The sequence below is a fragment of the Bos grunniens genome, chromosome 17 (genome assembly GCF_055505025.1).
Source record: "Bos grunniens cultivar Pamir isolate PY7600 chromosome 17, Bosgru_T2T1.0, whole genome shotgun sequence".
In the NCBI taxonomy this organism is placed as follows: Eukaryota; Metazoa; Chordata; class Mammalia; order Artiodactyla; family Bovidae; genus Bos; species Bos grunniens.
The window spans coordinates 72,426,613-72,451,266 of record NC_141181.1 but is presented as its reverse complement, the minus strand read 5'-3'; the positions used below and the strand labels follow the sequence as shown (position 1 = coordinate 72,451,266).

Here is a 24,654-nt window from a genome sequence, read left to right as displayed (position 1 = left end):
GCTCCAGGTTGAAGATGCCCCTCCGGGAGGGGACGGTGCTGGCCCCCTCTCCCCCAGACCCCCACCCCCTGCCTCGCAGACCCCACCTGCCGTCCAGCAGGCCCCACAGGCAGCGTGTTCCCCCCCACCCCGCCCAGTTCCTGGTACAGCGGTTTGAGATTGCCAAGTACTGCAGCTCCGACCAGGTGGAGATCTTCTGCAGCCTCCTGCAGCGCTCCCTGTCCCTGAGCATCGGGGGCACCGCGGGCAGCATGAACCGGCATGTGGCGGCCATCGGGCCCCGCTTCAAGTGAGGGCCGGGGCTCCCGGGGGGCCCGCAGGCAGGCCCTGAGCTAGGGCAGGGGAGACGGAGCACTGACCTGCCCCCGTTGTAGGCTGCTGACCCTCGGCCTGTCCCTGCTGCACGCGGACGTGCTGCCCAACGCCACCATCCGCAACGTGCTCCGCGAGAAGATCTACTCCACCGCCTTTGACTACTTCAGGTGCCCTCCGCCCCCGCCCCGGGCTGGGTCCCCCCGCCCTGCGCCTGCTCTCACCCTGGTTCCCACCCGTCTGCAGCTGCCCGCCGAGGTTCCCGACCCAGGGGGAGAAGAGGCTGCGTGAGGACATCAGCGTGATGATCAAGTTCTGGACCGCAATGTTCTCAGACAAGAAGTACCTAACCGCCAGCCAGCTCGTTCCCCCAGGTACGCCGGCCTGCTCGCCCCTCCCCTGCTGCGCTCCGGGCCAAGAGTGCGGGCAGGACCCTTGGGCCAAGCGGACGCCTTTGGCCTAGCTTCCCAGCACCAGGCTGTCCATGGGCGTCCCACACACCCATCAGTCCAGCCTGGGCTGAGGCCGGTGGGCCACGAGGCTCAAGGCATGGTCCATTGTTGCCTGGCGGGGCAGTCCTGTTGGGAGCGACTCTAACACAATTGTGGGAGCGACCCCGGGGTCAGGCCCTTGCCTGCAGCAGCTGGGGCCCCGGGGTCTCCGAGGCAGACCCACGCAGGCGGCCTGCCACAGGACAGGGGACGGCAGTCACAGCAAGTGTCCCAGTGGCTTCTGACTCCTCTCAGAGCAGGGCCCCTGTGTGGGAGCACACCTGGGGGCAGGTGCCCCGTGGCTGCTGCGGGCGGAGCTCGCGCTGCTGTGCTTTGGGCTCGGGGAGCACCGCGCGCTGTAGGAAGCGTGTGCTGCAGCCGTGCACCCGAGTTCCCAGGTGCCTGGCTCTCTGAAGCCGTCTCCCCCGTCTGCGCCCCCGTGGCTGCCTCGTCCATGCGGAAGGTCCAGGTGCCTTGTTCTGGAATGCTGTGTCTGCCCGCAGACAACCAGGACACCCGGAGCAACCTGGACATCGCGGTCGGCTCTCGCCAGCAGGCTACGCAGGGCTGGATCAACACGTACCCGCTGTCCAGCGGCATGTCCACCATCTCCAAGAAATCGGGTCGGTGGGGCTTTTCCCCTGGGTCCCTTGGGTCCTCGGGGTCGTGGAGCGCCTCTGAGGGAGCCCTGTGTCCCCCCCGCCCCAGGCATGTCCAAGAAGACCAACCGGGGCTCCCAGCTGCACAAGTATTACATGAAGCGCCGGACGCTGCTGCTGTCACTGCTGGTGAGGCCCTGCGGGCCTGAGGGGGGCGGGCGCAGGGGCACAGCCATGTCCCCATCTGTCCCGCTGCTGGTGAGGCCCCGCCAGGCCCGGGAGGAGTGGGCGGCGGGGGCGCAGAGGCACAGCCTTGTCCTTGTCCGTCCCCCAGGCCACCGAGATCGAGCGCCTCATCACCTGGTACAACCCGCTGTCCGCGCCGGAGCTGGAGCTGGACCAGGCGGGGGAGAGCAGCGTGGCCAACTGGAGGTCCAAGTACATCAGCCTGAGCGAGAAGCAGTGGAAGGACAACGTGAACCTCGCCTGGAGCATCTCGCCCCACCTGGCCGTGCAGCTGCCAGCCAGGTGCGCTCCAGCACCCGCCCGAGGCCAGCACCCCACAGCCCCAGGCCCGTCTTGTTCAACCAGGAAAGGGAACAGCTGCGGTGACTCCCAGGGGCGGCCTTGGGCAGCAGCGTCTGTGTTGTGAGCTCTCCCCGTGGCTCTGGCCGGCGGGAGCGGAGGGGGCTGAGTCCTTGCAGACCCCCGCCCCATGTGCCTGTGTTCGGGGTGCCTGTCTTCCCCTGAGCCCACGCTGCCTGCTCAGTGCTTCTTCTCACAGGCTCCATGTCCACGCGGGGCAGGACCACAGCCTGACTGCTCACCCGCGTGCTCCCACCTGCTGTGGTGCCCTCTGGCCCCCGGGCTGCTTGGGGCCTGGCCAAGGGAGGTGCGATCCTTGAAAGGGGACGGGCAGACCCGTCCTGCCCCAGGGCCCTCTGTCCCGGGTCACCGCTGGTCACACCGAACCCGCCAGAAGCCAGGGTACTCAGACGCTGCTAGGCGCGGGCCGTGTCCCTCAGTCCCGGGCTCCCCGGCCCTGTCCTCAGCGTCTGCCCCCCACACCCTCTGCACCCGTAGGTTCAAGAACACGGAGGCTATCGGCAACGAGGTGACACGTCTGGTGCGCTTGGACCCAGGAGCCGTTAGTGACGTCCCGGAAGCCATCAAGGTAGGGGGGCAGGCGGTGGGCCAGGGCAGGAACGCAGACTCTGAACCGCCTCCGGGGCACCTGGAGGAGCGTGGCCGAAGCCCTGAGCTCTGTGGGGCCTGAGTGTCGCTTTCCCGCGATTCCCGCCCTCCGGACGAGGCGTTTACTGTAGAAAACGGCCGAGGTGCTTCGCCCAGGTTGTGGTTGTGCTGGTGGACAGAACATGTCAACTATCGTTAGGAACGCTTCTCAGGACCCCCCCTCGACTCCCTCCTCCCTCCAGTTCCTGGTCACCTGGCACACCATCGACGCCGACGCCCCCGAGCTCAGCCACGTGCTGTGCTGGGCGCCCGCGGACCCACCCACGGGCCTGTCCTACTTCTCCAGCATGTACCCGCCGCACCCCCTCACGGCACAGTACGGGGTCAAGGTCCTGAGGTCCTTTCCGCCGGTGAGCCCCGCTGCCGGGTGGGCCTCGGGGCTGCCCCACTGCGGTGGGGTGGGGGGCACTCGGGGACACACCACGGGGGTGGGCCTCGGGGCTGCCCCACTGCGGTGGGGCGGGGGGCACTCAGGGACACACCATGGGGGCAGCCTGGTAGAGGATGAGGCTGGTCCAGGCAGTTGGGCTCCTGGGACCCCCGCCCTGGAGTCACAGCTGCACCCCGCCCCCCACAGGACGCCATCCTGTTCTACATTCCCCAGATTGTGCAGGCGCTGAGGTATGACAAGGTAAGTCTGCGCCAGCCCCGAGGGCCAGGCGGGCAGGGGCACAGAGCTAGGACCTGAGCCCGAACTCTCACCCCACTGCGTGCTCATCCAGCACCTGAGGCCCAGGCCTGCTGTGCAGGGTGGGCAGCCTGGCCCAGGACCTCTCTTCTGGAAGGGGGTCTCGGCAGGCCCTGACTCCCATGCCCAGCTCTCCGTCTCCTGGGAGGAGAGGCCGGGTGTGCCAGTGAGCTGCGGCCACCCTGGCGTCCACGGGCTCAGAACCTCCACAGGCCTGGAAGCTAGATGTCTGGGGTCCAAGTGGGGCGGGCTGGCTCCCCAGGGCCCCTCTCCTTGCCATGAGATGGGGTCACTGCCCTGTGTCTTTCCATGTCTGTGTCGCGATCTCTTCTGAGGACATGAGTCCGCTTGGATGAGGCCCCCACTGATCTCACATAACTTTACCAGCTCTTCAAAGGGCCATCTCCAGCCACCTCCAAACAGTGAGGGCCTTCAGCAAGCACAGGGCTTCAGCATGCGCACAGGGACAGGGCGGTTCAGCCACGAGCATGGGCACGCCCCGGAGGGGCCTGGGCAGATGGCACCCGCGGGGTGACCGTGGCCCGGAGCCCCACTGCCCCTGCCGTGCCCAGGGCCTCCCCAAGCCTGCGCCTGCGGGCACCATCAAGTGCCCTCTGGCCCCGGCCCAGGGCCCTCAGACCACCCCGTCCCGGCCAAGCCCCAGCCCTGCACTGGAGGTCGTGTGTTCACGGTTCAACTTCCGATCTGTTTGCTGAGTTAGAATTGGGTTTTTTGAAGTTTGACCTCTTTGGGAAGCCCACCCACCAAGTCGAGGACATCAGACCAGGGAATGCTTTACTAGACCGTGGGGGAGGGGCACCAGATGGGGCAGAGACAGATGCGGGGAAGGAGAGGCTGCCCCCCAGGAGTCTTCCAGAAAGGCCAGCGCCTTCGTAACCTAGACTGGGGACTCACCCTGAGCTGGGCATGATGGGGGAGGAGAGGTCACGGGTGGGCAGGGGCCACGGTGCACAATGACCAGCTTGTAGGTTTTCTGGGACTGGCCGCCCCTGGGCAGCTCGCAGGGTGGCGGTGGAAGCCCGCCTGCCCACACCTCATGCTCGACAGCAGCAGAGCTGGGCTAGAGTCCGGGGAAGCGGGGGTGAGGCTGCACGTGCCTGCACGAGTTGGGATGTGGTGGCTGGCCGGCAGGCTGACATGCCGGCCCCGCGGCCTGGGACAGCTGCTCACAGCCAGCGTGGGGCCTCGCAGGGGGCTGGGCCAGGCTGACCGCAGCCTCGCCCTGTAGATGGGCTATGTGCGGGAGTACATCCTGTGGGCCGCCTCCCAGTCCCAGCTACTGGCACACCAGTTCATCTGGAACATGAAGACCAACATCTACGTGGACGAAGAAGGCCACCAGAAGGACCGTGAGTGCTGGCCCCGTGAGGGCCCCCGCCCAGCTCATCCCCTCCGCTCCCGCCTGGGTCCCTGGCCCTGCGGCTCCATCCCACAGCTCCCTGGGTGGCCACCCTGCACATCCTCTGGGTGGGGTCCACAGAGACGGCCCCAGGCCTGGGCTCAGCCGCAGCGTCTCTGCAGCCGACATCGGTGACCTCCTGGAGCAGCTGGTGGAGGAGATCACAGGCTCCCTCTCCGGCCCGGCCAAGGACTTCTACCAGCGGGAGTTCGACTTTTTCAACAAGATCACCAACGTGTCGGCCATCATCAAGTAAGCGCACCTCCTCCAGGCCCCACGCGGGCGAGCTGCCCCGGAGGCGGTGTGCACACGGCCCCCATCCCCTGCCCCGTGGCCAGTGCTGTGGAGCAGCCAGCTGGGAGTCTGCCTGCCCGTCCCGGGCTCCCGTGGGCCCGCAGGTGCACAGGAGGCACGTGTTAGTTTGGCGTTGGGCCTGAGGCCACTGCTCTGGAGGCTCCGAGGGGCCCAGCAGTGTTAAGCAGCCAGACCCCGCGGCCGCCCTGGGGCCCTGTCTCGATTCACCTCCCTGGCGCACCTTCACGCGGGGCAGACGCCGACCTCAGACGCTCTGGCCCCACGTTTGTACAGGACGGGCCCTGGGGTTGAGGAGCCTGGCCCCCTCTGCCCCGAGCTCCGGCTCCTGCCCAGTCACCCCGTCCTCGCCTGGCTGTCGGGGTGGGCTCCCTGGGCCACCCTCTGCACGTGAGGGCGCAGTTCCACGTCAGCCCCTCCTCTTGGGGCATAGAGGTCTGGAGGCCGCCGGAGGCCACGCAGGGCAGCGGCCCTCAGAGAGCAGGGCCTGCCCCCAGAAGTGTGAAGGTCAGCATCTGTGTCCTGGTCCCCAGGCCCTACCCCAAAGGCGACGAGAGGAAGAAGGCCTGCCTGTCGGCCTTGTCTGAAGTGAAGGTGCAGCCTGGTGAGCAGGGTGGAGCCCAGTGGGTAGGGGGTGTGCGGGCCCTGGGTGCCTGGCATCCTCCAGAACCTGCCCCGGCCGGCGGTCACTTGTGGGCCTGCTGGCTGCAGTGGTTTTCTGAAGGCCAAGCCCTGTCCCCAGCAGCTGTGGTTCTAGAAGGTTCCCAAGCTCCAAGGTAGCAGAGGCAGTGGGCGTGGGAAGGGGCGTCCGCAGTGTGCTGGGGCCCATGGGACAAGGGCCCGTGCCCCGCCCTGGTGCTGCTGGTTGGCAGGACAGAGCCCAGATGTCGCCGCACAGCTCTCCATTATTCACTGCCGCACATGCTCTCTCTTCACACTCTGGCCCTGCCCGCGTGTCCAGGCCTGCTCCACGGTGGGCACCAGCCCCAGGGGGGCCTCTCCCGACCATGCTGAGCCCCGCCCAGCCTCTGAGAGGACTCCTGCTGCTGGGACACATCCCAGAGGCCCTGGGGAGCCAGCTGGCTGCAGGGCAGAGCAGAGCTGGGCTGTGTGAGCGAGGCTGGGCCGGTGAGGGAGGAGGCAGGGGACCACGTGGTCCTGGGGCCAGCGCCTCCGTCAGGACCCCACCTGGGGGGCTCTGGAACTGCAGCCCCAGACCAGGCTGGGGTGTGCTCTCGTCTTGACCTGTGCAGACAGGCTGAGCTGGGGCCAGGCGGGTGGGGCCAGGGCTCCCGTGTGTCCTGTAGTGGGGCAGCCAGGAAGCTGGGGTTCAGGTGTTCCCTTGGAGATGTGTCTCTGGGGGTGGCCCAGAGAAATAGCAGCCAGGGAGGGCGGGCCTCCAGGCCCCAGCACCACCCTGTCTGCCCGGGGCCGGCCTGCGTGCTGGACAGCGGCATGTCCTCCTGCGTCCCGCCCACGCCTGTGATGTCCCTCCCACGCCCGTGACGTCCCTCCGTCCCTTGCAGGCTGCTACCTGCCCAGCAACCCCGAGGCCATCGTGCTGGACATCGACTACAAGTCCGGGACGCCCATGCAGAGGTGCGACCCCCAGCTGCCCCTCGCAGGCCCCCTCCCCCGTCCCTCACGCCCCCTCCCCTGTCACCCGCGTCCCCTCCCCCATCACCTGCGCCCCCTCTCTCTTGTCTTCTAGTGCCGCCAAGGCCCCGTATCTGGCGAAGTTCAAGGTGAAACGTTGCGGGGTTAGTGAGCTTGAGAAGGAAGGTCAGTGCCTCGTCCCCTGTAGTCTGGGGTCCCTGTGAACACTGGTGGATCAGTGTGGCCCCTCGGCCGGGGTCAGTGGGCACACATGCAGTAACGGGCTCGGGAGGGCGGGTCTGCTTGGCCTCAGTGTGAGCGCCCACAGGCAGGCCGGCTTCCATGGCAGGAGTCGACCGTCTCCTGGTGCTGAGCCTGGAGTGTCGGGAGGCTCCGCTCCCTCCTGGCAGGGTCCTGCGCCTCCTCCCAGCACGGGGCCTGGTTGGTCCTCGGCCGTGGACTGTCAGTGCGGCCTCTGCCTCGGCCCGAGTCCCCGCTCTTCCGTCTCTGGGAAGGCACGACCGCTGGTCAGGGCCACGCTGACTCCACCAAGTGTGCGTAGTCACACTCTGCAGTCCCAGTGGTGTGGGCTTGAGAGGACACCAGCCAGGGTGTGGCCCCGGCTCCTGCTGGGCACCCCCTTACGGGGCCCAGCCCTGACAGTGCCCACCAGTCCTCACTCCGGCGAGAGGGGGCTCTGTCTTCAGCTGTTCTCAGGAAGAAACACGGCCCTGTGACAGGGTGACACCGCTGACCCGGGTGTCTGCCAGGCCCCCATTAGCCCCCCTTGGGCTTTGCAGGCGTGATCCCTAAGGTTCTTGGGGTTCCTTCAGGCACGTGACCAGGGCGCCCCCAGACCCCCACAGGGCCGCTGCCCCCAGACTCCCACAGGGCCTCTCCCCACAGGCCTGCGGTGCCGCTCAGACCCCGAGGAGGAGGGCAGCATGCAGGAGGCCGATGGCCAGAAGATCTCCTGGCAGGCGGCCATCTTCAAAGTGGGGGACGACTGCCGGCAGGTAGTGCCCCGCCGGGCAGGAGGGCGGTGCGGGCCGGCCGGGCCCCTCCACGGCTCCCGGGCCTCCCAGCCTCACAGAAACGCGCGCCTCTGCTTCCCCGTGGCTGCCCACCACCACCCTCGTCTCCACCTCACAGGACATGCTGGCCCTGCAGATCATCGACCTCTTCAAAAACATCTTCCAGCTGGTCGGCCTGGACCTCTTCGTCTTCCCGTACCGGGTGGTGGCCACCGCCCCCGGGGTAAGTGTCCCGAGCAGAAGCCCGGCGGCCCCTCGGCCCGCCCCTCGGCCTGCAGCCTGGCCCTTCCTCCCTAGTGCGGCGTCATCGAGTGCATCCCCGACTGCACCTCCCGGGACCAGCTGGGCCGCCAGACCGACTTTGGCATGTACGACTACTTCACGCGCCAGTACGGGGACGAGTCCACACTGGCCTTCCAGCAGGTGGGCACCCGGCGTCCTGGGTCCTCCGTCTGGGTCCGCCCGGGCGGCCATGACCTTCCTTGGGACCGGCAAAGCCCAGGGTGGGCCCCAGAAGGCCGACTTCTGGAGTGGGGGTCCGCCCCGCCCCCGAGCTGGTGCGCGGGCCCTGAGCCGCTGTCCTCCGCAGGCGCGCTACAACTTCATCCGCAGCATGGCCGCCTACAGCCTTCTCCTGTTCCTGCTGCAGATCAAGGACCGGCACAACGGCAACATCATGCTGGATAAGAAGGGCCACCTCATCCACATCGGTGGGCGGGGCGGGCGCGGGGGCGGTCCTTCCGTGTCCTCCACGCGGGAGGGCGGGGCGGCAGGGGCGGGGCTCTCCCTCCCTCATCCACGTGGGGGCGGGGCGGGGCCCGGAGGCGGGGCTCTCCCTGCGCCCCAGCCCGCAGCTGACCCCAGCACCGTGACTTCTCGGCGCTTGGCAGATTTCGGCTTCATGTTCGAAAGCTCCCCGGGCGGCAACCTCGGCTGGGAGCCGGACATCAAGCTGACGGACGAGATGGTGATGATCATGGGGGGCAAGATGGAGGCCACGCCCTTCAAGTGGTTCATGGAGATGTGTGTCCGTGGCTACCTGGCTGTGCGGTGAGCCTCGCGGTCCAGATGAGGGAGGGTGGGTCCCCTGCTGGGCCCACGCATCTAGGCTCCCCTCCCCTCAGGTCATCTCAGACCTTGGGGGGTGGGGGGTCGGGTTTGGGGTTTGGAGGGGCCTGTGCAGGAGGTCCGTGAGGCCTGGCTCCAGTCACATCTGCCACCTCTGCCGGAGCGCCTCACTCTGGGTGTTGGTGCCCCAACGTCTGCACCTGCCAGGCTCAGCCTTGCCTCCAATCAGTCCAAGTGCCCTCCTTGCCTTTCTTCCTGAGCCAGAGCCCGTGGTTTCCGACACCACGTGGCTAAGGCCACAGAGCAGTGTGGTGACACCCGGGCAGGGCCCATGCCCAGGCTGGACTCTGCTCACCTCCCTCCCTGCCTCTCCCCAGGCCCTACATGGACGCTGTGGTCTCTCTGGTCACCCTCATGCTGGACACGGGCCTGCCCTGCTTCCGTGGCCAGACAATCAAGCTCCTCAAGTAGGTCCTGGGCAGACACTGGGGTGGCTGTCCCCTGAGACAGGGCCTGTCACCCAGGCCAGGTGCTGCCCTGGGACGCCCAGACCGCCTGTGTACGAGGCGCCCTGGTTTCTGCGGCCATGGAGGGGATGTGCCTGCCACCCCCTGTTTCTTAGGGGACATTGAGGCCAAGCCCCCTGCCCATCCTACCCCAGCTGCCGGTCCCATGGTTGGGAGCTGCTGGGAGGGGGCCCAAACCCTTGAGGCCAGCTGGGAACCGTGGCCCCACAGGACACCAGACTACATCCACGCGAGGAGGGCGGCAGCCCTGACGTGGCCCTTCCCCCACAGGCACAGGTTCAGCCCCAACATGACGGAGCGAGAGGCCGCGAACTTCATCCTGAAGGTCATTCAGAACTGCTTCCTCAGCAACAGGCAAGCCCCCGGCCCTGCCCTCGCCTCCCGTGTCCCCCACCCGGTGTTCAGGGGGCGCTGAGTAGGGCCACGCCTGGGCCAGGTGACTGGACGCACTGCCCTGAGACACCCGGCCCGGCGGGGTCGGTGAGGAGCTTCGGGGGCTGCGGGGGCTGTGACCGGAGGGGCCCGGCCTCAGTGACACTCTGGGGGACAGGTTCCCGGGGCGGTGACAGTCGGAGGTGGCCTGGAGGTTTCCAGGTTGAATGACGGGGTGGCCCAAGGGGGTCGGAGAACCGGCATTAGTGCCCCAAGATTCAGGGCGTGCGGCCTGGGGGCGCCACGCGCTCCTGGTGGCCGGGAGCAGAGAGAGGGAGCGCTCGGCCCAGTGGGAGGGGTCTGGCAGGCAGCACGGGGTGTGATGGCTCTGCTCTGTGCGGGGCGGGGGCGCACAGACCCCCAGCCTGGGCTCAGCTCCTAGGACAGGAGGCAGCCAGCTGAGGAAAGGCGTCTACCCAAGCCCACGTTAGGCACCCACGAGCGAGGAGATGGGGGAGAGCCCAGAGCTGCCAGGGAGGGAGCACGGGTCCCAGCGGGCGAGGCACTGGTGGGGCAGAGGTCCGCGGTTGGGCCCTGAGCCTCCAGGGCAGCTCAGAGGGGTCGGCCCCTCACAGCACCCCTTGCCCTGTGCCCACAGGAGCCGGACCTACGACATGATCCAGTACTATCAGAATGACATCCCCTACTGAGGGCAGGGCGGCCGCAATCAAGCTCCGCAGGGGAGCAGGCCACCGCTTCATCCGAGGACAAATGGGCCGGAGGTGCCCCTGCCAAGCCGGAGACGCACGGTCCCGGGTGCCGCCCGCGTGGCCAGAAGGACAATCAGAGCCGGTCTCTGTGTGGGCACCGGCTCTTCTGCACTGGACACATTTCCCCCCCCGTCCTGTCTCAGAGGTACAGGGAGCATGTTCTTAGGCACAAAAATCAGAACAGTGGTATTTAACCAACGTGAGCAAAATAAAAACAAAAGCATTGCTGCGCTGGAACCTGGTTTACTCTGGATCCTAAGTGCATGTTTAGCTGGGGGTGGGCAGCAAGGGGCTCAGGGCCACCCCCAGCATCCCGACTGTGAGTGCACAGAGACAGCAGCACGGTGCCCGCAGAGCCAAAGCACCTGGGCTCTCCCTGCCGGCGTGGAGCCAGCGGCCGTCCCTTCCTGGCCTTGCCTCCGCCGTGTCCGTCTCCAGCATCTTCGGGTCGCTCTGCTCCGCAACCACACTGTCCTCCCACACTGACCCCCTGCCCCCATGGCTCCCATCCCACCCCCACGACCCTCCAAAGACCTGAAACTAAAGAAACGATAAAACACCTAGAAATGAGTCGCCCGAAAGGTTGGTACATAGCATGTGAGACAGAGGTGAAGGGAAGGCGCGTGGAGGAGAGGACATGCACCTGGAGAGGCATAAAGAAACGGGGAGCGGGCTGGGACCCCAGAGCTGGCACAGGATGCGCTCAGCTGCAGGAAGACAGAGGCAGCCGGTGGGGAGGCAGGGGCTCTGCCAGGCGCGGGGCTAACCAGGAAGGGAGGCCATCACGGGCGGAGCAGCCACACGGACCAGGCACGTGTCCACGGGCTGAGCCCGCCCACTAGGAGGCAGGAGTTCTAAATGTGGATGAAACGTGAGGCCCGATTACATCGACAAGAGATGCTCTTTAAATAGTCACAGACCTGATGCGAAAGGAGGGGAGGAGAGATTCCCCATCAGCATGCGCACGTGTGCTTCTGAAGGAAAACTTGACAGAATTCAGGGGAGAAATAGACTAACAGAGCTGGAGATTCACAACACCCTTCTCTGCACAAGTAACGGGCAGGCAAGAAAGCCAGTGGGCAGAGGACAGCGGCACGAACCCGCCTGGCAGCAGGCAGCATGCCCCGCTCACCACCCCAGGCTGGTTCTGTGCAGTGGTGAGGAAGCAACGAGAGAGCTGGAGGAGCCCTCCACGTTTATAAGTTGGACGGTGGAGCTGGAACACCAGACAAAATACATGTAAAAGCTGAGATGACCTGAGGCAGAGGCTTTCAGGCTGTGTCTGGGGAGGTGGGTAGAGAGGAGTCCGTTCAAATAAGAAGCAAACCAGAATACAGGGTGTGACTTCCAGAAGCAGCCAATGGGAGACTGGGAGCGGTGGACGGGGAGACAGGAGGTAGAGGATGAACACTCCGTAAAACAGATTCACTCGCTGCAGAACCGATGTCCACATCACGTGGAAAGGAAGCCTGTCACATTGGCTTTAAAATGAAAGTCAGCTGAATGCCATGAACAAGATGGTGGCAATACGGCAAACTGTATATTTTTAAAAGTCAGAAATAAATGCTTTTAACAATGGTGGGTAGAAAGTCTAAACCAAAGAGCTGACAAGCAAATAGATCTCTTTAGAGACTGAAAATGAAATTTAAAGTGTTAACAGCAATCAAGTTCCTCTTCCAATAATGCAGTTAACAAAAGACCAACCTGAGAGCCCCACGCCTCAGGGAGGGGCTCCACGCTCAGGACGGGTGTGCTCAGAGCAGCACTTGCCTGACGCGAGTGCAAAAAAACCCGTTGTCCCCAAAGATGCCGCACTGACAGCTGCCCTCCTGGACCGCTCTGTCGTCACCACCTCTGCTCAGCGCTGGGCCCTGGGCCCTCGCCAGGCTAGTCAGGGAAGGAAACTGCAAGAATCGGAAAGAGAAGCGACTCAGAAATGGCCTGTGCACACAAAAATCCAAAACAACCTGGGTCTGTTCTACAGCCGAGGTTCAGGACACAGGTTAATACACAAAAGTCAACTGTGTATGTGCTCACAGCAACAAAAGGAATCAGAGCAGTTCATTTACAGTCGCATCCCCAACACTGAGGTACAGCCAGAAAAAGAAGAAGCGAATGACATGAGTAGTTTGCAGGAAACGCCCCCTCCGCCTTGATTATAAGGTAAATGCAAATTAGAGCCACCCTGAAGTGCCCTTGCTCACCCATCAGACCCACTGTGCACGAGGCCGCAAGGGGGTCCTATCCCCGTGGAGGGGGGCCTCTAACAGCCATTCAACCCCCCAACCCCCGGCGCCAGTGAGCCAGGGCGTCTTAAAATAGCAGGCATGTGGTCACCCCCTGGCTCACAACCCCACTCTGAGGAACTGATCTCACAGATTCTCTGGCAAAATACAAAAGACGTTTGCAGAAAGCTGCCCGCCGAGGACACGTGGGGACCCACCCCCGTCACCATGGTGGCTGCAGCGTAAGTGAAGAGAGAGGGCCTGGGGGCCGCTGCGCTCACCAGGAAGGGGGAGGGGTTCCACACAGTCCACTTACTATGGGGAAGAAAAGTCCATCTTAAAAATCAAGTGTCTTCCACAGAAGTGGGGGAGACAGGGTGGAGGGCACGGGGGTAAAAGCTTGAGTTCCCTTGTCTTACAGATGTGACTTTGTAATTACAGAAAGTAGAGAATGCAATGCCTGAAAACAAAGCAGAAAAACCACCCCCATTTAAGAAGGCTGTTATTAAAAAAGAAGCAAAGAACCCAGCAAACGAAACTAGAGGATGTGGGGAAGCCAGCCCCCGCCTGCTCTGCTGCCGGGACACTGTTCAGCAGTTCCTCAAACAACTAAACAAGCACCCTTTGACCCAGCAAGTCCACTCCTAGGTAAATACCCAGAAGAAGCAAAGAAGCGAAAGCCAGCCCCAGCAGTGAAATCCAAGAGTCGTAACCACCGGGCACCACTGAGGAAGTCCCTCGTTGCAGAATTACTCGCTGTAACCAGGGTGGGACGGCACACAGGGCCATCTGGGGGTGACCGTACACGAACAGTCACAGAAGGAGGACAGCACGGCCTCCAGACGAGAGAGCAACTTTTAGGACTCAACCCGCAATTCTTAAATTGTGCACAGAAGTACAAACACAAGTTTATCCCCAAAACACGACATGTGCAATTCAATCAATGAGAAAAGGATTGTTTAAAGACCAGAGCAAAAACACACGCATGTGTGCACAGGACGGACAAAAGTTTCACTACAAAAAAAAGCAAAACAGAGCAAGTGTTTGCCTCAGACGAAGTGAAACTCGAGTTCCCCCTCCATTAAGCAGGATATTTCACAGAAATAGACAAGGCTAAACAAGAGCGCAGTGAGGAAGGCTCCGGGCCCCCGCCGCCCGGACGCCGGAGAGGCCGCGGACCAGGGGGAGGACGCCCGCGCCCCCAACAAGGGACCCACCGGGGACGAGGGTCGCCTTGGGACTGAGTAACCAGCGCGCGGACGCGGGACACGGAGCTCCGCGGGGACCCGCCGGCCAGCGCCGCAGGCTGGATTTGCCGGCGGCGAGAGCGGGTTGAGTCATGATTCCGACCCCTCCGGAGTGGGCGGACGGGCTGGGGGAACGGAGGGGTCGGACGGAACCGAGGGCAGGGCGGAGGGACCAAGGTCCACCCGGAGGCGGGGGGGCGGCGCCTCCTGGCGGGAGGACACAGGACATCCCTGCCCCGCGTCCCCGGGTTTCTCGCCGCCACCCCCAAGCCCCCTCCGCTCCCCTTTCCCTCTTCCATCACCCTCCCGTCTCCCCCCGCCCCACACCCCCCCAGTCCGGCGCCCAGAAACCACTCCGGAAACTCGGGTGCGGGCGGCCGCGGCCGGCGTGATGCGCTAGGCGGGCAGCAGTCCGCGCGCACGCAGCTGCAGCAGCGGGGCCAGCGTGTAGCGCAGGCGGCGCAGGGCGGCGTCCGAGCCCGGGCGCGCAAGGCCGCAGCGCAGGGCCGAGGGCTTCACCAGTGCCAGGTAGAGCAGCGGCAGCGCCATGACGCCCAGCGGCAGCAGCAGCAGCGTCTGCAGCGCGCCCAGCGCCCACAGCCTGCGGACCGACCACGCACCGGCAGATGGGCGCTGGCGGCGCGGGGCGCACCCCAGGCCCCAGCCCCGAGCCCGCTCCAGCCGCCCGCTCACCTGAAGCCCGCCGCACCCGCGCCAAACAGCCGCTTCTCCTACGGAGACAAGAGAACACCTTCCTGCCGGACGCCGCGGACGGGGCGGGACCCTGGGGTGCGAGGCTCATGGGGGCGTGGCACCACGGGGTGGGCTCCCACGCGGGCGCGGTTCTTGAGTGGGCAGCCCCATGATGCTTGTGGTCCCCAGTGGGGTTGGTATGGCGAGGTGGGTCCCTGGTGGGGTCAGGGGGTCCCTGATGGGGTGGCCCCCCGTGTGCGGGGGCGGCCCCGCGGGGCAGGTCTCGACTCCAGCCCGCCCCCGCCAGGGCTCACACAGTCCGCCTTGGCCACCTCTTCCATGAGCGAGCCCGCGCAGTCCTGCCCCCGGCGGGGCTGTGAGTCGCACCTGCCGGGAAAGGCAGGAGGATGGGCCCTTCGCCTGGCCCGCAGTCGCGCTCCCCCCCAACTCCCGACACCCGACAGTCTTAACCCCCTTACGGCTCCGGGCCGCCCCGCGAGCTGTCGAGTGCAGCCGCCGCCTCCATCACCTTCCCCTGCAACTCCTGGAGCGGGTGGTGGGAGTGAGGCCTCACACGCGGGAAGACTTGGGTAGGGCGGGGACAGGCCGCCGCGGCTCCGGGGAAGGGCGGAGCGGAGGCCGCGGCGGGGTCGGAGGCGGAGAGGGGCGGCACCTGCAAGACTCCGCTCTGTTCCTGGAAGCTGGCCCAGGCCTCCTCCATCCGCCGTGCGCTCTGACACGAGGGGAGCCCTGGTTAGACGGCGTAGGGGGGACTCGGCCCTCCCCACCGTCCTGCACCTGCCCAGCCTCACGCACACCCCAAACCGGCCCTCTCGAGACCCCGGCTCTACCGCACCTGCCGCAGGGCCTCCGCCTGCATGGTGTGCTTGGCCTCCACCAACTCCAGTTGTTTCTTCCAGAGAATCCAGGGAGAGTCAGGCGCCAGGCGCTCCGCGAACGCGCCGCGCTTGACCCCGCCCTACCGCCCCGCCCACCCTCGCCCAAGGCCCCGCCCACGCCCGAGCACCTGCAGGGCCGCCAGTTGGGTCCCGAGCTGCTGCTCCGCCCGCTGCTGGCTCAGTTGCTCTCCTCCGTAGTAGAAGAGCTGGGGGTGGGGCTTGTGAGGGCCGGGCGGGAGGGGATGCTAGGGGCGGGGACTATCCTGGGAGGCGGGGCAGGGAGGGGCGGGGTAGGGCGAGGGCGGGGACTGGGGCGAGGCAGCCCCGGGGGAAGCGGGAGACAGAGGCCGTCTCCCGAAGAGGTACCTGGCTTGACAGCTCCTCCCACTGCTCCTGCAGCTGTCGGTTCTGCTGCTCCTGGACGGGGTCGAGGGGAAGATCCAGGCCTCTCCGAGGTCCCCGCCCCAGCGCAGGCCCCGCCCCCGCTGCCGGCTCCGCCCCATCTCAGGTCCCTCCCTCTCCACTGCCCCCACCCACCGAGGTCCCGCCACCGCCTACCCACTCGCAGGCTCCGCCCCGCAACAGGCCCCGCCCCACCAGGGCTCCGCCCCATTCTGTGTCCCTCCCCTCCACTGCCCCGCCCACCCGGAGATCTCGCCTAGCCTAGGTCCCGCCTTCTCGCGGCCCCGCCCCGTCCAAGGCCCCGCCCCGTCCAAGGCCCCACCCCGCCCAGGCCCCTCCCTTTCCACTGCCCCGTCCATCTAGAGGTCCCGCCCCTCGCGGGCCCCGCCCCGCCAGGGCCCCGCCCCACCAAGTCCCGCTGGCGCTGCTCCGCGGCCTCCAGCAGCCCGCGCGCCCGGTCCGCGCGCTCCCGCGCCGCCTCGCGCGCCTCCCCACGCAGGGCCCGCGCCGCCTGGCTCCGCCGACGCTGCAGGCTGCGGAGGGGAAACTGAGGCTCCGCGGCCGAGGCCGCGTACACACTCCGCCCGCCCCCTCGCGGTGCCCACACGCCGGGCCGGGGGAGGAGCTGCCCGCACCCGCGCTCGCGCTCGCTCAGGTCCAGCAGGCGCGCGGTGAGGCTCTCGCTCTCGGCCTCCAGCCCGCGCACCAGCTCCTCCAGCTCCTGCTTCCGCAGCCGCCCGTCGCGGTTGTCCTTCTGCAGCTGCAGCAGCAGCTCCTGCGCCTCGGCCATGGCCTGGCTCTGCCCGCGGCCGCCGCCGGGCCCGCGTCACAATGGGCCGAGCGCGGAGCGCTTTGGAACCGCGCGCACCGCCGGATGCTCGCGTCTGAAGCGGAGGGTGAGGCCGGCACGTTCCCGCCCGCTGCCGGGGGCACTGTGGCCCGGGCAGCCTCTGGTGGGAAAGATGGGTTCCGTAAACAAGTTTCCTGTCTCTGGACTCAGTGATCCCCTCCTGGGAAAGCCAGAGAAAGACAAATGCCATATGCTGTCACAGGTGCAATCTAGGAAGTGACGCAAATGAACCTCTCATGAAGCACCTTCACGGAACACACCTGTAGTTGCCAAGGGCGACGAGTGGGGGAGGGAGGGATTGGGGGTTTGAGGTTAGCAGAGGTAAGCTGTTACAGGATGGATGAACAACGAGGTCCTACCGTATGGCACAGGGACCTATATTCACTATCCTTATACACCATCATGAAAAAGAATATGAAAAAGATTGTATATACATGTGTAACAGAGTCACTTTGCTGTACAGCAGAGATAAACAACACTGTAAGTCAACCACAGTAACATTTCTCTAAAAAGTTCCTCCTCCTGCTCCTTCTTGCCTGCACAAGCCCATCCTTGAGCCCCTTTCCCAGGGTCTTGTTCTTCAGGGTTCCAGGCTGTCCTTCCCCTGCCCCGGACGGAAAGCAGGACTGGTCTAAACCCATGGTGGCTTTTAGCTCCCTTGTAGGATCGCCTGGAAAATCCCATGGACGGAGGAGCCTGGCAGGCTGCAGTCCATGGGGTTGCAAAGAGTCCGACACGACTGAGCGACTTCCCTTTCACTTTTCACTTTCATGCATTGGAGAAGGAAATGGCAACCCACTCCAGTGTTCTTGCCTGGAGAATCCCAGGGACGGGGGAACCTGGTGGGCTGCCGTCTATGGGGTCGCACAGAGTCGGACACGACTAAAGCGACTTAGCAGCAGCAGGATTCTGCCAGTGAGATTCAGGGGCAGATGTCAGCTGGATATGGGTTTCTGGCAGGTCTGCCCCACTATTAAGGCAGAGAGGCCCTGAGGTGGGTGTTGAGATGGGGAGGAACTGGGCACCACTGATGCTGCGCCCCACCCAGGGTCCTGCCCCCACCACTCTGCCTGGTCAGCCGGGATGGAGCCTTGTCAGTCTGTGCTGGTGGAGGTGTTGGCGTGAGAGCCCCCGAAGCTCTGCACCTCAGGTTCTGCATCTGTCAGGTGGGGCTACCTCCCCCCACCCCACCCCAGGTTGCTTTTCTGCAACTTCCAAGGGTGAGCTAAAGGGCACCTTGACCCCTCCCCACCCCTGGTCTTTAGGAGGAGAGCCTCCACAGGGAAAGACTGGGGCAGACAAAGCCTCCGGGGAAATGCAAGCCACTGCCTGGGCGGTGGGGCCCGGGGGTGGCAGGAGCCATGGCAACAGACCCCCGGCCAGCGCTCCTGCCCTTTGCTCCCAGCAGACCTGAGGACGGAAACACCTGCCTGCCTTCCCACCCTGCCCGCTGGCCCGGCTCTGCCCCTCCCCCAAGGACTCAGGTTCAAGGTCCTCCTCTGGGGCCTCCCTGCCCACCCGGGGGCCCCCACCGAGGGGCACAGCCCAGGAAGAGGGTGGTGCAGGGCTCCCCACCCTATCTTCAGGACTGAGTCCGGCAGCTGCACGCTCAGTGCGCCGTCAGCTGAGGACTGTGTGGGATGCCAGGGGCTCAGTAAGTGTCTGATCAGAGAAAGAATTAGTGAATCAGCATAAAGCCCAGGCCTGTGGGGTTTTGTTTTTGTTGCCATATGTGAAACAGTTTTTGCCTGATGAGAGAGAAAAGGGGAATCCCCTGTGGTTAGGCCTCCATGCTATCATTGCCAGGGCTCAGGTTTGACTTCTAGTCGGGAACTAAGATCCTGCAAGTGACTCGAAAGTCGCTCAGTCGCATCCGACTCTGCGACCCCATGGGCTACACAGACCATGGAGTTCTCCAGGCCAGAATACTGGAGTGGCTAGCCTTTCCCTTCTCCAGAGGATCTTCCCAGCCCAGGGATCGAATCCAGGTCTTCCACACTGCAGGCAGATTCTTTACCAGCTGAGCCACAAGGGAAGCCCCCCTGTGAAACTAGTGGCACAGCAAAATAAAAAAGAGGAGGAGGATTTATACAAATCCTGACGTATCAAACAATGGAGACACAGAGTCCCCACGACGTGGGCCACCGGCCAGCACCTGGCATGTCTCCCACTCCAGCCATGGGGCAGTCGCCTCAGTCCCGTAAACAGACCACGTGCTCTGAGGCCTCCGCTGCTGGCACAGGCTGTTCCCCACACGTGGGCGGCCCTGCCTGAGCGTATGGTCTGACCAGCTCCTCACAGCCCTTCACCCACCTGTTTACCGGGGAGTCGTCCACTTACTGTGACTGTGATAAAGTCTGTGTCCCCATCAGGAAGGAGCCCTCAGAGCGCGTGCGGACAGACACTGGCCTGATCTCTGCCCAAGTCCTGGGAGGCACCCCCAGGGCCTGGAAAGGCTGCCTGTAGCATCGTAAAGATGGAAGGTTCTGGGGGCCCCATTGCCAAACGAGTCCTGGTGTCTCAGGCTCCCGGTGGCCATGACCCAGCCCACACCACACGCCTCTGCCAGGGCCTGTGGCCAAGACAGCAGCACAGAGTGGATGGTGATGAAACCTTCTGGAAGGACAGGGGGGACGTGGGAGGAGCCTCGCCAGTTTCTCGGGGGTGGGGGGCGCACTGTGGGGGGTGACGCGACCCTATCCGTGCAGGGCAGTGGGGGCCTGCGCCCTGAGGCAGGAGAGCGGACACTAACCCTGTGAGCGGGGCCCACGCTGCGAGTGATGTCAACACAGACCGAGGGCTGCCTGGGCCCCTGCAGCCACACGTGGAGGCCTGTGTGCCCCTTGGGGTGAAGCGTGCTCCCCAGCATCTCAGAACGTGACTGTGTCTAGAGATGGATCTCTAGGGTGGGCCCTAACCCGGTCTGACCAGGGTCCTCCTTCAAAATTCCCCAGGAAAATGATGTCCAACCCACAATTCCACACCCAACCGAATGGTAATCATAAACTCTATGTCATTTAAACATTTTTTAACATTTTAAGTCTTAAAAACCTACTTCCCACGTGTGGTCAGGAAGGTCCTGGAGGAAATACACGTCACCCAAGGGAGAACACCTGGGAGCCAGAAGCCAGGACGGAGGATGCAGGACAGGGAGGCAGGACCTCAGCCCAACCTGTGCGGAACAGCAGGCTCGAGAATCGTGTCCGATTCTGTGGAAAACAGGCCCAGGAGGCGTTTCAGGGCGAAAAGGTGGAGAATTGAAAAAATACGATCATTATTAAGCCTCCAGAAAAACAAAAAGGGCCGATATACTCGCTGGCCCAGGAATAAACAAATGTGCGCAGCGATGGCCATCACGCATGCGCACTGCTCCGCGGTGGGTGAACGACCACGAGCATGGCCACGCCCGCTGTGGCTGCTTCTGCTCCGGCGCCTTTCTGGGGAGAGTTTGCCAAGCCCCAGATCACACTGCCCGTCTGGTAACTTACTCAGGGGTGTGGGGAGGGGAAGAGGGTAGAGGGATGACCCACAGTGATCACCTACCCTGCGGCCAGCGTGTGGCTGTGGGCTTGGAAGGACCAGAAACCATGCTTAGTTTTTAGTTTTAGGCCTTTTTAAGAGTCATTTGATAATTCAAACTATCTTTGAGTACCGCCTTTGATAAACCACAAAAATAAAAACCCTTTTTTAAACAGCTGAGCAGAACTCACCAAGGGTTACAGCAGCAATGGCCACGCCGTTCTGGGGACCGGCCCACTGCGGGCCTGTAGCCGCCTGCGGTCCCTGGAGCCCGGGGGCTGAGCTGGACGGACACTCTCCCAGCCCCAGGCCATCCCTCCTCCTGGGTCTGTCTCCGCCTGGGATGCCCACCTGGGTTCAGGTGGGACAGTCCTCCAGGAAATGGGGCCTACTACACCGACCCTGGAGGCTAAGCTCACCCACTCCCCTACCAAGTGACCAAGAAGGGGTGGAGAGGAAGGAGCCGGCCCGTCCCCCAGCCCGATCCCACTGCCCCAAAGGTGGTGCTGGGCACCGGCCAGACCTCCTGGCATCCTGGCCACCAGGTCCACAGCCCATCTACACACCCCCTGCTTCCCAAACCGCCTCAGCCGTCTTGAGCCAACAGTGCAGACCCTACTGCCCAGCTCACCTGCTACCAAGTGAGGACCCAGGCCCCTCTGAAACTCACTCTTAGGACTGAGGTGGGCAGATCCCGCCCAACTCTGCAACCCAGCTCCTGAAAGCACTGGACGGAGAAAGGAAAGCAGTTGGTCATTTAGCAAAAACACAGCCAGAGAGCAGAGACCTCACACGAGTTTTGAATCAAGCTTTTAATGAAAAGATCATAAAATAACAGTATCTCGTCACTGTACATTAAGACTGCACGCTCTGAATGGAGACATCAGTGACCAGCTTTATGATACTGGAGGGCTGCGCACCCCCAGCTCTGACCTGAATTATCCAGACTCTGGAGGGAGGTGAGGGCAGTGTGGTGCCTGACAGCGGCAGTGGCCAGCACAGGAGTGCGATCGCGCGCCCCCTTCCCGGGAAGGGCGCCTAGCCGGACGTGAGTCCGCCTCCAGTTCCCGGTCAAGAAACAGCGAAACCCCATCCCCCCTCTCCGACGAGGTATTTGTGAATGGGCCAGCGCCCAACCTGGGCTTCCCCAGTGGGGGACAGGGAAGCAAGTGGTGGGTGGGGGCAGGGGGTCCCCTCAGCACCTGGCCCCATGGGGCCCCGCCAAGCGGCGGGGAGGAGCCCCGGGGACCCTCCCTGCCCGAGTGAGGTCTGTTATGCAGCATATTTGAGGTCAATAAATTACAGCAATAAATAGCAAGGTGAGGTAGGGGGAGGGGCTCCCGGTAGAAAGTCGCAGTGGGGTGACAAGCCGGGGGTCCCGGGCAGCCTCGACTCCTACGGCGTACCCCCACCCCCTGACGTGGAATGTCAAACCGGGCTCTGGGCGGGCCTGCTCCACCCCTCCAGGCATCAGATTCGCGGGCTCGGTGACCACCGCTGCCCGGGGGAGCGGGGGCCTTGGTCCCTGCACGGGGCACCGCCAAAGGCCCGGCGCCTCTGCTTTCGTCCCCAAGCCGCAGGGAAGGGTGGGCGGCCCTGCCCTCCTGGCTGCCCAAGCCTCGCCCCGGCCCGGGATGGCTGCCGGGAGGGCGGCTGGGGTCCGCCCGCCCCATGATCGATCGCACTCCTGTTAGCGGCCAGTCCAGTGAATACTGACGGGTGGGGCTGGCGGACAGCCGGCGCCCCCGGGTGGCGGCCGCCGGGAACACATCCGGCTGCGTGAGGTTCTGAGTCGAGCGTCCGTTTCACAGGCTGAGGTGTATGGCTATGCTGCGCGTCTCTGAGATTCAGATCTGCTTAAAGGTCCGTCTTTTTTTTTTTGCAATCCTGGAGGAGCCTCGGCGGCGGGCTCGGTCTCGCGGGGGAGCGTGCGTGGCGTGGCGGAGCCCGGCCTGCCGCTCGCCCCAGTCTGAGAAATAAATACATTCATCACTGCACAAACATATTGATACAAAAGCAACACTGTCCCGAGTGTTCGCACCGTCTGTGTCGGTAAGGACCGGCCCAGTGAGCCTTCCCACAGCTGGACCGCCGGAGTCTCCGCGGGGCCGTGCGAAGGTCCTGGCTTTTTGGCTTGAGAGGGACCCTCACATCAACCCACCGGGGGTCTCGCGGGCAGAGCAGCGGGACGGGATGCACCTCCATCCCGGGGCCCAAGCCCAGACCCAAGTTCTGCAGCCACAGGTGAGGTCGCCCTGCCGCGCCAGCTGGCCGGGACCGCTTGGCCTGGCCAGGAGGCCCGGGGGCCAGTCGGCGCGGGCCCCGGCTCTTTGGTGCCAGCTGGGCTGGGAGGAGGGCTCCGCGAAGACGAGCCTCCAAGCCGCCCGCCCACCCCACCCCCCCGTGGCCTCCCTGCCCGTGAGCCCTCCGGGCCGACTCAGGGCCTCGAGCGGAAGGTGGGGACTCACTGGGACTGGCCTTACAGCTGCTGAGGTCTGAAACTGTAAAAGTTTATGTAAACAATGAGATAAATATATTAGTATCTTTTTTTCTGAGCCCATTGAGGTTCCATATGCATTCAAAATGTGCTTTGGTTTAAAAAATAGCTTTTGTGAATTTGGGTGTGAGCTTTTTTTTTTTTAAATCCTTTCCTACATATCTGCTATTGTTTCCTGTTCTCCGAAACATTCAGGAATTAAGTGACTAAAGCAGAGAACTGTAAGCCGCCCTGGGCCTCCAATGGCCTAATCTCCTGGTGAGGCTCTGACACACGTCCACACACATCCACAAGCACGCACTCCACGTGAAACCAAGGGAAAAGGAGAACAAATCCAAGTGTCCTGTGAACCCCACCCCACCCCACAAACCCTTAATGTCTTAAATAAGAAACTAGTGTTTTGCTTTCTTGTTAAAATACAGAGAAGGCTCGATACAATACTCAGGTGGGTACAATACTACGTCGCACGAAGGTCGCCTGAGGGCCTCTATGCCCCGTCCCTGAAGCTCTGCCCTGAACCACCTGCTTCACCGGGGCCGCGCCCACGGGCCTGTGTGCAGCTCCCGCTACAGACTTTTGTCGTGTGGCTTAAGTGCTGATGGGGGGGGGGGGGGGGTTGGGCGAGCAGAGAGGCTGGGGGGTCCTGCCTGACTTGCTGGAACAGGCGTCCCCAAAGGGGATGGCAGCAGGCTCAGCAAGGCTCCGCGTGGCCCGAGCCTCCTCACTCCCCACGCCCTCCACCCGGGGCCCTGGTTTCAGCTGGAGGGTCTCTGGAGGGGAGAAGGGATGACTCTGGAATTTTTGGTCTGAAATTAAAGTAGAAAGAAAAGAGAAGAAATAAAACCAGGAAGCAAAATGAACGAGATAAAGCCGCTGGTCCAGCCCTGTGGCTGCAGCTGGCTGAGGACAGCGGGCCGACCTCATGACCTTAGCCCGGCCTTGCGAGCTAGCCTCTAGAGCCCTGGAGGTGTCTGAGGTTGACAGAGCCCAGGGCGGGGGTGGGACTCAGGGTGAGCCCGTGGTGGCTGCCAGTCCGCCCAGAGGTGCCAAGGTGAAGGGGGCCGGGCACCGGCCAAGTTGACTGTGCTGCTCTCCGGAGGGCAAGCCCTCGGGGGCCCGGGACCAGGCGGGGAGGGGCTCACTTCCTCCCCTGCTCCCCAGGCGCGGAGCGCCCATGCCCACTGAGCCAGGTCAGAGCGGCGGCTGGCCAGACGCCCACGAGACACGCAGGCGCCCCTGTTGACGGGGCCCAGAGGAAAAAGCAAGTGTCATGGCCACAACTGCCATCACCAACCGCGTCCTGTTCAAGTCAAGAGGTAGCAAAGGTCAGAAGTCTCTCCGCCTTGATGGGGGTGGGGTGGGGTGGGGGTGGGGGTGGGCATGATCCACATGCACGCTGCACGCACACACACACACGGAGAAAATGGAAACGTACCGACCCCGCACCGCGGCCAGCCCCCCGCCCCCCGCACCCCAGACCTTCCAGTTCCCACACTCACATACACGTTACACGGGGTTTTCGTGTCATCAACACAAGTACCTCTAAACAAAGAAGATTCCTGGGCAGCTATGGGGAAGCACTCTCTCCTGAGGCGGCCGGGGGCTCAAGCCCAGGGGAGCCTTTGGCCGAGTGGGGCTCCTGGGCCCGGAGGGTGGGCCCTGGCCGCAGCCGGGCGGGGTGGGGCGGAGCCCCGTACATTCAGTCTGCAGACCCAGGCTCAGCCCCGAGGGGCCCGGAGGAAAAGAAACTCTTGTTGGTTTTGGTTTAAAAAACAAAATTCAAAACGAAGAAAAGAACAGATCAGTAGGAATAACAGCCACACCGGCCCGGAGGGCTCTTTAGCTGTGGAGAGGTAGGCGGTGGGGGCCCGCTGTCCCA

General features: G+C 64.1%; 2 protein-coding genes across 22 annotated transcripts in view; one reads left to right on the top strand and one right to left on the bottom strand.

The window, feature by feature from the left end:
* PI4KA (phosphatidylinositol 4-kinase alpha) overlaps positions 1-10,680 on the top strand; it is a 59,829-nt gene extending 49,149 nt beyond the window's left edge. For both annotated transcript variants that reach the window (XM_086349128.1, XM_086349127.1), the window contains exons 34-55: positions 138-289; positions 375-482; positions 559-686; positions 1,307-1,426; positions 1,512-1,591; positions 1,737-1,930; positions 2,486-2,576; positions 2,839-3,006; positions 3,234-3,287; positions 4,594-4,714; positions 4,887-5,016; positions 5,610-5,680; positions 6,603-6,675; positions 6,788-6,858; positions 7,579-7,688; positions 7,825-7,929; positions 8,004-8,129; positions 8,296-8,416; positions 8,597-8,756; positions 9,152-9,241; positions 9,572-9,655; positions 10,332-10,680. In XM_086349128.1, coding sequence (XP_086205254.1) covers positions 138-289; positions 375-482; positions 559-686; positions 1,307-1,426; positions 1,512-1,591; positions 1,737-1,930; positions 2,486-2,576; positions 2,839-3,006; positions 3,234-3,287; positions 4,594-4,714; positions 4,887-5,016; positions 5,610-5,680; positions 6,603-6,675; positions 6,788-6,858; positions 7,579-7,688; positions 7,825-7,929; positions 8,004-8,129; positions 8,296-8,416; positions 8,597-8,756; positions 9,152-9,241; positions 9,572-9,655; positions 10,332-10,383 — 2,409 coding nt within the window. In that variant the 3' untranslated portion in view covers positions 10,384-10,680. The remainder of the gene's footprint in view (positions 1-137; positions 290-374; positions 483-558; positions 687-1,306; positions 1,427-1,511; positions 1,592-1,736; positions 1,931-2,485; positions 2,577-2,838; positions 3,007-3,233; positions 3,288-4,593; positions 4,715-4,886; positions 5,017-5,609; positions 5,681-6,602; positions 6,676-6,787; positions 6,859-7,578; positions 7,689-7,824; positions 7,930-8,003; positions 8,130-8,295; positions 8,417-8,596; positions 8,757-9,151; positions 9,242-9,571; positions 9,656-10,331) is intronic.
* On the bottom strand, positions 2,583-17,484 carry TMEM191C (transmembrane protein 191C). 20 transcript variants are annotated; one of them, XR_015144861.1, is made up of 10 exons: positions 16,545-16,988; positions 16,319-16,442; positions 15,874-15,924; positions 15,636-15,725; positions 15,465-15,521; positions 15,088-15,341; positions 14,923-14,995; positions 14,609-14,646; positions 12,985-13,128; positions 11,962-12,347 (listed from the first exon to the last, which is right to left on the bottom strand). XR_015144861.1 is itself a non-coding variant. In XM_086349172.1 (10 exons), the coding sequence occupies exons 1-10, from the start codon at positions 16,697-16,699 to the stop codon at positions 12,335-12,337; spliced, it is 714 nt and encodes a 237-aa protein (XP_086205298.1). In that variant the 5' UTR covers positions 16,700-16,988; the 3' UTR covers positions 11,962-12,334. The 20 variants fall into 20 exon arrangements, 9 of the variants coding, with proteins under 9 accessions (XP_086205294.1, XP_086205298.1, XP_086205295.1 ...); XR_015144864.1 differs by having other exon boundaries at positions 15,282-15,341; XM_086349172.1 differs by lacking the exon at positions 12,985-13,128 and having other exon boundaries at positions 15,088-15,152; positions 15,282-15,341; positions 15,636-15,713.
* Between the last annotated feature and the right edge of the window lie 7,170 nt (positions 17,485-24,654).